The sequence below is a fragment of the Marmota marmota genome, unplaced genomic scaffold, assembly GCF_001458135.2.
Source record: "Marmota marmota marmota unplaced genomic scaffold, marMar, whole genome shotgun sequence".
Classification (NCBI taxonomy): domain Eukaryota; kingdom Metazoa; phylum Chordata; class Mammalia; order Rodentia; family Sciuridae; genus Marmota; species Marmota marmota.
Genome location: NW_026000164.1, coordinates 2,980,982 through 2,993,421, shown reverse-complemented (window position 1 = coordinate 2,993,421; position 12,440 = coordinate 2,980,982). Strand labels below are relative to the sequence as shown.

At 53.6% G+C, this 12,440-nt stretch overlaps 1 protein-coding gene across 3 annotated transcripts in view; it reads right to left on the bottom strand.

The window, feature by feature from the left end:
- Kcnh2 (potassium voltage-gated channel subfamily H member 2) overlaps positions 1–12,440 on the bottom strand; it is a 64,949-nt gene that overhangs the window by 19,142 nt on the left and 33,367 nt on the right. Inside the window, exons 1-2 of one of the 3 annotated variants that reach the window (XM_015493680.2) lie at positions 12,253–12,440; positions 9,224–9,454 (exon numbers count right to left, since the gene is read on the bottom strand). In XM_015493680.2, the coding sequence (XP_015349166.1) occupies positions 9,224–9,454; positions 12,253–12,328 (307 nt within the window). In that variant the 5' untranslated portion in view covers positions 12,329–12,440. Of the gene's footprint in view, positions 1–9,223; positions 9,455–9,533; positions 9,694–12,252 lie in introns of those variants that run through there. The other 2 variants (XM_048786715.1, XM_048786716.1) reach the window with 2 other exon arrangements.

Genomic DNA, 12,440 nt, shown 5'->3' with positions numbered 1-12,440 from the left:
TGAATGGGGCCAAGAGCCCCTGCCATCATATCATCTCCACCTGCCACCAAACCTGCAGTCCATGGCACAGCTGAGCAGTCTCTACCACCACTACAATACCTCAAGAGGCCAGCTCTGCCCAGGAAAGCTGAAGCCTGCTCTGCTGCCAGTCTCCTGGTGCCACCCCACCTCTCCAGCCACAACCTCATGTGGTAAGAACCAGGAGTCATACCTCCTGCCCTCCTGCCAAGAAGCCCCGGGAAGGTGAGACAAGGTCACCCTGACCTGGGAAGCTGCTCGTGGGCTCCACTTACAGTTCTAGCGGCCACCCCAGCACCCTGCCACCCCCAGCTTCCTCTCCCCTCCTGCTCCCTCTTCCTCCAACTCCCTACGGTGCTTCCTGGACCCCTCTGTAGGGGTTATCCTGACTGCTCCACCTGGCCTGCAAGGTTGCTTCTCTCTAGGAACATGTCCAAAACCACACCTCTTACACAGGAGATCATCACAGGCTGGATTCTGGGGAGAGCTTCTCCCCAGCCAAGAGTCAGGGCCTGAGGCCAGGAAAACCCTCTTCTTGGGAGGTACTGGGTGATCAGAAGGACTACTAGTGGCCTCAGGGGTGGTAACAGTTATGGCAGGTGTGGACAAGCCATGTCCCTATTTTCTCACCTCCCTTCCAGATCCAGGGACACAGACCACCCTTTCAGGACAGAATTTGTCTGTCTCAAACCCACAGAAGCCCCTGTCCTAGGTCTAGACGGCAGACAGAACCACCACGGGAAATCAGGTATCTTTCCCTGAAGCAACATTAAATCCAGTCAATGGTTACGATGGAACAGAGGATGCTGCTAGGAACCTAGGCAAGGGGCAGGGGGGAAAAGTGGAAACTATACCAGCTGGGTACCCTCCAGCCCCCCTTCACTGTGACCCCATACACAGCCTGCCACAGGGAAGCAAGGTCAACACAGAGCTGCCACTGCCCATCAGGGGGCAATCCTGTGGTCCCTGCCCTCCTCTGGCGCTCCATCATGGCTCCCAGCATACCCCAGAGGGCCTGGGGAGCCCTGATAAAGCCTGTCCCAATTCCAGTTCTGTCATGGCAGGCTTTATCAAGCAGCCCACAGCTTCTTGGTCATTAAACCAATAGTGCAATTTCTCCCTGGCTTGCCCTCCCATGGGTCTCTGCGGACCATACCCAAGCAAACACAAGTGCTGGTACAGACCCCTGAGAAGGCAGGTTGAGCACATGACAACGACCCAGACATAAACAAGAAAACAGCATCATCTACCGACAACAGGGTCATCTCCCTAGAGAGGGGACAAAATCAACAGATAAGCAATTAGGACTCAGGAGAGAGCTCAGCAAGCATGCTAGATACAAGATCGACCCACGAATACAGACAGCATTCCTCACCAGCAGCCAGCAGCAACTAGAAAATACAGTGAAAAGTAAACGATTTGATTCAGTAGCAATACAAACCATAAAATACCTAGGAATCGACCAAGAAAGCCCACATGGGAAAACAACCAAACTCACATAAAAGAAACAGAAATGGTCTGGTAAGTGGAAGGACAGTTCTGGCTCTTGACTGGACAAATATCATAGCTATGTCAATCCCCCTAAATCAACTTACAAAACTAATCTAATTCCAATCAAGAGTCTAGTGTTTTTTGATTTGGGGGTTTGTGTGTGGTTTTTGTTGTTGTTGTTATTTTTTTTTTCCTTTCAGGAACCTAATAAAGTTTCTCCAAAATCTATAAAGAAAAGGAGCCAGGAACAGCCAAGTCAACCTTTGAAAAGAATACAGGGAGCATAAGGTGCACTGCACACTCTGGTTTTGTTGTTGTTCTGTTGTTTTTAAATGTGGTTCTGATGCAAAAACATACAAATAACTATTTGGAACACAACAGAATGCTCAGAGACAGATCCATGGCTATGTGGGAAGTTAATCCATTCTAAAGGTGGCCCCACAAATCAATGGAAAAACACAGACTAGATGTGTTGGGAAAGCTGGCTCATTGCATGGAAAAAATAAAACCTGATCCCTGCTTGACACCACGACACCACATCTGAGAAAGGCTCAGGATGGATTCCAAACCCAAGTGAAAAAGGTGAAACAATTAAATTAACAGAAGAAAGGTAGATCTTTGCAACCTCCAGAGAGTGATTAATATCCTCAACAGGCTTTAAAAGCGCAAGCAAAGCTAAAACTCAATGATTTATTTTATCAATATTAAGCACAATAGGGATAAATTGAACAGGAACTGAAAGGGAGAAGATATTTACAATATCTTGATTCAACAAGAACTTAACATCTGATATATACTGATTTTTTTTTTTTTTTTTGAGTACTGGGAACTGAACCCAGGTGCTTTATGAGTGAACTATATCTCTAGCCCTAAAAAGAGACAGTGTCTCGCCAAGTGGCTGATGCTGGTCTTGAACTTGCAATCTTCCTGCTTCAGCCTCCCTAGTCACTGGGATTATAGGTGTACACCACCTTATCCAAATATACTGAATATTTAATTGTATGCGTTTGTGTTTTTAGAATATTTAAGCAACTCCTGCAGATCCACAAAAATGAAAGGCAGCAACCTCAACAGGAAAATGAGCTAAGGACATAAGTAAACAATTCACAGGAAAGTAAACCTACAGGGCTATCAAGCCTAAGAGATATTTGGACTCGCTAAAAATCGAAGAAATGCAAATTAAAGCAACAAGATTTCACTTTCATGTATGAGATTGGCAAAAATTAGGAAGGTGGATAAAGCCAAGAATGGTAGGGGTAGATGATTCTCATGCTCCATTCAGGAGGATGACAACCGGAACAGCTGTTCGAATGAGTCTGGTTAGTTGAGAGTCCATATGTCCTGTGACCTGACACCTTCATTTCTGGGCAGGTATCACATGACATCCTCACACAAGTCTGGAAGGGCCCATATATAAGGATGTTTGCTGCAGTATCCCTTCTGGTGGGAGAGACGTTAAGACAACCTGGGATCCTTCCCTGGGAGAGTGGGCAGGTAAGACACAGTGGATGCACACCCCAGAATGGGAAGCCACAGACCAGACATCTGGTGGGGAAGGTGGATATGGTAAGCTCATTCAGCAGCCCAACTGGACTTAAAGACACACTCCTGTGTCAGAAAAGTGAACACCAGAATACAATATATAGCACAGTATGATTTACATAAATTAAATCTATATGCATCTACCCAGACAAAATACACATTTGCAAGAACATATGCAAGCAACACATTCACAGTAAGTACACTTGAATGGTTGCCTGCAGGGAGCCTAAGGAGACCAGAGAGTGAAATAAAAGGGAAAAGGTAAAAATAAAATGAAAGAGAAAGGGTAAAAGAACATTATCATGAGTGTTATGCTTTCAGTAATTTGGGGAGCTGGGCCAGCGGAGGCCTGGGGAGGGAGAGGAGAGGCAGGCAGGGGTGCTCAGCAGGGCGCAGGGCAGGTAGCTGCTCCCATCATCTGACAGCAAGACCTGGTGCCACAGGGTGACAGCCTGCTGAATGGCAAGTAGAGTGAGCCTTGTGACTGGCATGCTGCTTGCTGGTGTCTGTACTTTTGGAGGAACACCCTCACCCCCGCAGCACGGGGACAGGCACTATGATCCCACTTAGGAACTGAGGACCCAGATTCTCAGACCCAAGCTAAAACCTGGTTTCCTGAGGCCATGAGCCCAACACATCCCCAAAGGGCCTCCAGGCAAGCAGCCTGAACACAGGAGATCCACACTGAGTAGGGCTCTAGAAATGGCGACACCTTGGGCCCCTGCCAGCCGGATAAACCCAGGCCAGTCCCTCAGCCTTGTGAGCAAGAGTGCCCCCATCCCATAAAATGACCAGGGAATCCTGTTTCTGAAAGAGCTGGGAGGCAGTCTGTGCCAAGTGAAGGGCTCCCAGTGTGCAAACTGTAAAGCAGGATTACAACAGTGAGTGCATCCATGAGCTGTCCAGCAGCTGCCATCTCTTGTCCCAGCTGTGCTCCATGCCCCACCTCAAGCCTTCTTGATCCCCCTAAGTGAGGAGGCCCTGAGCCCTCAGATACCTTCCCTGGACCCACTATGTCTCCCACACAGCAACACTAGAGGACTTCCAGCTTTCCCAGTACTACCTCAGGCCACCTCCACCTGGTCCCACCTTCCTCTATCCCTGATGGCCTCCTCATCCTCTGTCATCCTGCCCAGCCTAATATAAGACTATTGCAAAGCTTTTCATATGGTGAAAGACTGAGGCCCAGAGATGAGAAGTGATTTGCCCATAGTCACACAGCAAGTCTGTAACAGAGCCAGAAATGGCCCCCAAGTCACCTGACTCCCAGCATTGGTCTTCTACCACACAGACCTGCCCACCTCATTCATTCATTCAGCAAACACATACAGGTACTGACCCTCCCACTATGCACCAGGCATGCAGATACCACAGAGAACAAAACTAACAAACTACCTCTACCTTCGTGGAGCCTGGTGGAGAAGGTGGATGTGGTAAGCTCATTCAGCACTGGGGAGAAGGAAGATAAGAGTCAGCCTGAGCCTCCGAGGGCCTCTAGGGCAGCAGACAAGAGGCCACTCAGGACAGGAGTTACTCAAGGCCAGCCCCAATACACAGCACAAAGGTCTTCATGAGTAAAGAGGGGACCATGGGGCCAGAAGCTGCCCATGTACCTCCCATGCTTGCTACCTGTCCCAGAGGTCCCTCCCGGCTCCTTGCTGACCCTAACCCCAGGCCTCCTGGCCTGTCAGGGAGGGAAATTCTGCTAAGCCCCTCATCTAAGAAGGCAAACACTGCCCACGTTTCTGCCTACACAGAAGGGCAACAAGAGTGTTTTTAAAGAAAAAGGGACAATTCTCAGCCCAAGTATGAGTTCTCTAAGGGGGTGTTTCAGGCACCCTTGGGGAAATAAATAAGCATATAAGGGCTTTCTTGAACCCCTCAAATCAAACAGCACAGGAAACCACCTCTGGGCAGAAAAGAGGCTCACGCTCACCCCATCCCACGCCTCCAAGTTGGCCCTCCTACTGCCCCCCCATTCCTCCTCCCCAGAGCCCAAGGCCACTGTCAACTCTGTTTCCACCCCAGACAGCTCTGCACAAATATTTACATAGCTCCTCCCGGGGGCTTCAGCAGACACAACACGGAGGAGCCACCCTCCCACACTCTCCAGGCCCTGGGTACACCGAGGGTAACAGCACCCCTCCATCCATAGGCCTGCCTCACCCTGGGTGGGACTTGACAGGAAGCCCCCCCGCCAACAGCCAGGACAGCCCACCACAGCAGAGCTCAGAAGCTAAGTGCTCAATGGAGAGAGGCAGCCAGTCTCTGAGAGCATGCCCAGTGCCCCAACAACCCTGCAGGTGCTCTCACCTGCCCATCTCCAGGTCCTGGCCAGAATGACAGGGATACCCCTGCATCTAAGATGAAGCCCCACAATGACTTCAGCCTCACTGTAAAATGCTCCCTTCCATCTAAGCTCCCAGATCCTCCTGGAATCACTCTGGGTGCCTTTCCTGGACACCCAGACAAAACAGCCAAGCACCAACCTCTGCTCCCCCTGCCCTCCCAGTCTCAAGGCTTCCCACTTTGAAAAGAAGCTTCCTTTTTACCAAGGTCTAGAGCTGCAGGGGAGGTGAAGTGGACATCTGACTTGGAGAAGGAAGGCCTTGGCATAACAGAGCAGGGCCTCTGATTCAAGGGGACAGGGACGGGTGGGAAATGTGAGAAGAAAACCAGAAGAGATGGCCTGAGGTGTGGAGGATGGCAGGAGGTCAATGGCATGAGGCTAGTACCAGCAGGAGCACCTGAGAGGCTGGGGTCCAAGTTGGGGATAAGAGTATCCCAGTGAGTATGGGGTCACCTCTGGGGCTCTGGGGTCACAGCACACTGAGGAGCAGGTCTGGACCTCAGGTCCCACCCCTCTCTGTAGCCTCAAAGTCAGTTGTTGCAGTTGGGGCCCTCTGACCTTGTTGTCATGGCAACTGGCCTGCAGCTGGAGTGGAGAAGCTAATAGACTCTTCTCCAGAGACACCCCTCTCCCCACCCACGCACAGGCTCCTGGGGACACAGGGACATGGAAATAGGACCAAAATAGTCAGAGGTATGGGGAGACACAGACTTCCAGACAGAGCCCCATAGAGGAGAGGGAGAGAAACAAGAGGAAGGCTCAGGAAGAAGAGAGAGACAGAAAAAGAAGTAAAGAAGGAGAGAGAGGGAAAAAGAAGTAAAAACCAAAGGGACAGAATCAACTAGTCAGGGCAGGTGCTGAGAGAATGGGACACAGCAGGCAGCAAAGCACAGTGGTGGGCAGGCAGCCCAGAGATGGAACAAAGAGCAGAGAGAATGGAAGGGAGAGAGAACGGACTTCCTCCGGCCTGGTAGAGGAAGAGACACACCTGCCCCAGCTATGGCAGTGTCTGAGCACAGGTTGTACTCAGCTAACACCTGCTGCCCAAGGTACCTCCCGGCCTGCCACCGCACACTACTGGGCTGAGCTTGCAAATCCATCTTAATCCTGGGCTTGACTTTAAGGGGCATCATACAGGGCCAGCAAAGCCTGGGCACGCTGTGTCTCTTCCTCCAGCCCACACTCCCCCAGTCTAGCCTCCCCACCTCCCAGCAGTCCCAGCAACTAAATAATGGGGCTGTCTGGCTCCAGGCCCTGAGACTGCACAGAGCTAGCTAGAGGCACGGACACAGCACAGCTGTCCTTGGTGGCGCCTGCCAGCAAAAAGCCCTGCCTCCTCCGTAGAGCTGCAGCCCAGGGACCCACTCCCTCAAGGCTAGCCAGGCAGAGACCCAGGGAAAGGCCTGAACAGAAACATGAGGTGACACTGGCCTTTTTCCCCTCTGCCTCTCTGCTTGGACACCCAGCAGTATGCACACATGCGGTCCAGGTCAGGCCAGAGGATGGCACCAAGAACTGCATGTCTCAGAGAAGAGGGAGGTTGAAGAAATCTGTCTGCATCCTAGGCCTAGAGTGCCAGGATACATAGGGCCCCAGGTGGCCAAGGGCCAAGGCCAACCTGCTGGCTAACAGACCAGACGATACCTGATCCCCATGGAAACTAGGCAACAGTAAAGAAGGGGCCAGGCAGTAGCTGGCGTAGGGTTTTCTGGGTCAGTGCCCCATTTGAAGTAGTAACCTGGAGAGGGGAAAAGCTTGAACTTGGACGGAGACCTGGGTTCTGCACCCACTCCCTGCACTGATATGCTGGTAACCAGACCGCTGCTCCCCAGTTTCTCCATCTGTAACTCAAGTGGACAAGATTAGGTAATCTTCAAGGTCACTGAGATCCCAGGATAGTACCTCTGCAGAAGAGGTCCCACAGCATCCCCTCCCTTAAGGAGCTGGCCTGGGCCAGGAGAGAGGGCCAGGTCCCCCAGAAGGACCGCACACTATGGCCAAAGACAAACCACTCAGACTTCTCCTGCCAAGGGGCCAAATCTACCAGCAAAAGCAACCAACATCCACAGCAGCACTGGCATGATGTTCGTGGAGGAAGAACCTGTTGCAGGCACTCTCTCAAAATCTCAGCCCCCTAGTGAGGGTCCTACACTATCCCAGAAATGAAAACAGGCTCCAGAAATCAACCAACTTGACCTAAGTCACATAATTTCTCACATTAGACCTGAACCCAGGATTGATGTGTTCATATTCTTTCATAAAACCAGTGGTTTGCAAACTTTTAAGATAAAAGTTTCACATAAAATAATGTGTAACTCTCTGATATGGTTTTCAATATGAGAGACAGCAAAACAGAGCAGGCAGGGCCCAAGTCAGACAAATGGGAATCCATTCCCAACCTGTCACTTTCCAGCTATGTGACTTTGGGGAATTTCTTAATTTCTCTGAACTTCAGTTTCTTCATCCATAAATTGAAGATAAAAATAGCATCTGCTTCTCAAGGCTGTTGTGAAGATTGCACAAGATAATGTAAGTGAACAGTGTCCAGGAGGTAAAACCTGCCCACTGCCTCAGGGTGTGCATCTAGCCTCACGGCCCCTGACTGTCTACCAGCAGAAGCCCGTGTGCTGTGAGCAAAGCCCTCTTCCACAGGGCTACAGTGGCCATGTTCTAGGGGTGCTGGCAACTGATGCCACAAACTGCATGCCAGCAAAAAGCAGGGGGGTGAAGGATGCAAGCCTTTGCAGGGTGGTGTTGGCCCCTCCAGCACACATACTGGGGGGTTTGATGCTCACTGGCTCCCCTGCCCAGCAGGAGGCAGAATATGCGGGATTGTCCACAGCTGACAAGCTCCCAGTGGGCAAGATCTTGTCTATCCTGTGTGTCCAACAGCCCAGCTCTAAGCCCGGCTCAGAGGCAGGCAAGAAATACATACTGGACACACAGTGGTGAGCAGCAGGGTTTAGGCAGTCCAAATGCGAGTTCCAGAGCTCTGTTCACTGTCCTCTGATGCCCACAGGCCTGTGGGCCCGCTGCATTTCCTCCCTGAGCGGAGCCCACCCCAACAAGACAGGCACAGAGTGGGAGAGGCCCGCCTGGCTCTGTTTATCCGCTCTCCGGAAACCCAGAGCAGCAGGGCTGGGAGGTGGTGGCTGAGCAGAGACACCTGGCGCAGGAGCGGGTGGAGGGGCGGGGCGTTCAGTAGCTGAGACAAAGGAAACTGAGGTCGTGGGTGGAGGCACACACCTCCCTTCAAGTGCTGGTAAAGTGCTGGAGAGAAGGGCAGCGGGAGTGAGGCAGCAGTGAGCGAGCTAGAGTCCTGAAGTCCTCCCTGGCCTCACCTTCGGTGACATCTCTAGGTCCAGTCACCTGGCAGCGGCTACCCTAGCATAGCCAGATCCCTGTGACCAGATGTCAGCGCCCAGCCCCCCAGCCTGACCCAGGACCTCCATCCACACAGGCACCTGCCATCCCTGCCCCATCCCACTCCAACCCACCTAGCTAAACATGCTCACACCTGCACCGGGAGGAAGGAGCCAGAGGTGTCAAACCCTCAGCCAAGCAGCCTAAGAGCCCGTGGGCCACATGGAAAACCATCTATCAGAGCAAGTGAGGTGAAGACACAGACCCTGCCACCCCACTGGCACATGGACACGCCCCCACTTGGGTCCCCCCCCCCACAGGACCCCGCGGGTTCACTAGCTGTCCCCCAGCCCTGGGTCCTGCCCCACCGGGGTTCCCCCCTCGGGTTCCCCACGTCACCCCTGCCTCATCCCTCTCGGCCCCACCCTCTGGTCATGACCCCGCCCAGGCCCCGCCTACCATCTTTCCGGTAGAAGGCGATCTCCACTTTGCGCTCTTCGGCGCCGAGCAGGGCCTGCGCGATCTGCGCGGCGGCACGGCGCTGCGTGCGCGGCCCATGCAGGAAGTCGCAGGTGCAGGGCCGCTGCATCACCTCGGCCCGAGAGTAGCCGCACAGCTCGCAGAAGCCGTCGTTGCAGTAGATGACTGCGCAGTTCTCCACCCTGGCGTTGGCGATGATGAACTTGCGGCCTGGGGGGAGGGGATGAACAGGCATGTGAGCGGGGACCCCAGTCTCGCGGGTTCCCAGTTCTTCCCCACATTGTCTCACCACACACAGCTGTCCGGGCACTCCCCGCAGCGGGGAGCACGACGGGGACTGGAGTCCCCAGCAGTGGGCGAACGCAGCTGATCCCGACACAGGTGCCTCAAGCGGGGTACGGCCTGGTGGAGTGCCCCCTCCCTCCAGGCCCTTGGGGCTGGCTGCGTGGCTTCCCCGGGGCAGGCCGCCAGCAGCCCGCCGCCCCCTCCGCGCCCGGAGTGAGGCCAGCCTGGGCGGGTGTCAGCAACGCGTGTCAGCAGCCGCGGCGGAGGGATAAACACTGGGCCTGGAGAGGGAGCCTGGGAAGGGCCAGAGATGGCGGCCAGCCTTCCCTTTGCATCAGCTCCTCTGACTTCTTCCTCTTGATCCCTGCTCTCTAGGCTGGGGCATGGAGGCGGGGTAGGTGCTTCCTAGGAAATCATTCCATGTATCTGTAGACCCTGCCATGTCACTGCCTGCCAAGACTTCCAAAGGCAGTCAGGCGCTGGGGAGTGGGTACCAAAGAGGATGAGGGAAGTAACACGCAGAGCTCCTACAGTGCCTTATCTCACTTGGAACTCTGACAACCCCTTGAGGTAGGTGTCATCATCCTCACATTATGGATGAAGAAACAGGCTCAAGAGAAGTTCGGCACCATGCCCAAGTCCTATAGCTCATAAATGATAGTCAGCTTTTGAACCTTGTCTGGCACAAAGCAGAGGAACAGCTGAGGGTCACAGGAGGAAGCCCAAGGTCATAGGAAGCAAGGGAAGGGACCAGCAGCTCAAACCCAGGAAATTCCTAGAGCCCAGGGTTGGACCTGAGACACTGGCCCACTTGTAAGAAAACAGATCCTGGAAAGGGATGTGACCCCAAGGATATGAGAGGCCTTTCTTAGTGGCCCCTTCAAGGAGAGAAGCCCCAATGGACCCATTTCAGCTAAACTAGACTCATCGAACCCATACTGCCTCAACAGCCAGGCTGGTGGGTGAGGTGCAAGCAGCCTCAGCTTGTGCCAGGTAAGGTGCTCCAGGGATAAGAGCTTTCTATAAACAGAAGTTCCAGCCACTATGGCCTTTAATACTTGGCTTTCAGTAGCAGTTGGAATTCTCTTATCCTGTCCCCAGCAGGCACAGCCCTCAGGCTGCAGCCCTGGGCAATCCCCCTAGCAAGGCTCAGCCTGCTGCAGAGACACCTGGCAGGTCCAGGCTCTCAGGATCTGGCCTCCTCCTGTCTTCCTGAGCCACCTTGCCCCTGGCCTCAAGGAAGTTACTTTGGAGTTGAGTCACCTTTATGTCAATTCCCAAGGTCCCCCAAAACTCCCAGGCAGCCAATAACTCCAGGTCTCATGAAAAAAAAAAAAAAAAACCTAACTCTGTCTCCATCCCTGCCTCAACCCAAGGCAAACCAGAGCACCAGCCACAGAAGAAACACAGTCCCATGTCTTCACACCCAGGCCTGGGAGAGAAAAGCAAGTTTCTTAGAATGCAAGCCCCACCCCACCCCCACTCCTTTCACTGATATCCTAGAATACTGGGACAGAAGGAACCTGAAAACCCCTTTGCCCTGCACCCTTCTTCACAGATGTGGAAACTGAGACCCAGAAAAGGAAGGGTCACTCAAGGTCACTTGGCAGAGATAGGACCAGAAGCCAGACCTTCTGAATCCCTCCTAGTTTTCCCAGGTTCTTCCCATGCCTACACAGCCTCCCCAGAACTTGTGGGAAGGAAAGCCCAGAGTTGCCCCCTACCCCCACCCTCCACCAATGTCAGACTCCACCCACTCAGGATCATCCTGTTCCTCTGCTTGAGACAATGCTGCCCATCCAACTGACCCCTCCCTCCCCCCACCATAGTTACAAGCACACGTTGTTCTATGCACACAGGGTCATGGGCAAGGAATGTCACCCTCTCCCCACTCCCAGGGGCCTTGGCAGTCACACCCACTGTGGCACATGCAGACTTGAGGATAGGCACACAAATACCCAGAATTTTCACCTAACTTAGGACACTTTTGGAAGCCTCTCCTGTCAGGCCAGCATTAGGGGTGCTGTAGTCCCCATAAAGGGGTTTGAGGATAATGCCCACAGCAGGAAAATCCACAACATAAGGACACCATAGGTAGCCTGTTAGCCTCAAAGCCCAACCTAAGTCCTAGGATGGGACCCCATGCTCTTGTAGCCTTATCAAAGGCACCTAATCACTGCCCATACAGGGTCAAACTCATGGGTGACACACTGGCTTAGGATCATGTATACATACCACACACACACACACACACACACACACTCACTCTCAAGAGCAGATTAGGCTCTGACCCTACATCCTTACTTTCCATCTATCACGTACAACCCATTCAGAATTGGCACACACACTGTTCTTAGGGTCCCACAGTTTAAGTCACATACATTCTCATGTCTTTGCACACACAGGCCCCATCCACTCCAGGCTCCCAGAATTGGGGACACATGCACACTCCCACCTCTCCTCCCTTCCATGCACGCTCAGGTGTCACATAGACCTTAGAATCCCAGAAGTCTGAGCTAAGCCTCCTGTCCCAAGCACCAAAAGCAGGCCCCTTAATCCCATGTCCACGGACCCGGACCCTGGCTAGAGCGTTGGGGCCCACCAGCCCCCAGTGACTCGCACTTGGCGCTGCACACGGCCCGGGCACGCCCCCCCATCCACACACTAAAGAGCTCGACCCGCCCCCAAAACCCCCTCCCCGCCCAGCCCCCTCCCCCACTCACTCTGGCCCTCAAACTTGCGGATGATGGTGTCCAGGAAGGTGTTCTGCGGCGCGACGTGGCCCCTCCGCACAGGCATCCTGAGCCCATGGGCGGGCCGGGCGGGCCCCCACCCACCCCGGCCCGGCCCGGCCCAGCACTAGGCTTCGGGTGGCCTGGCCGGGCCGTGGTCTCCGCACCCTGCGGCCAAG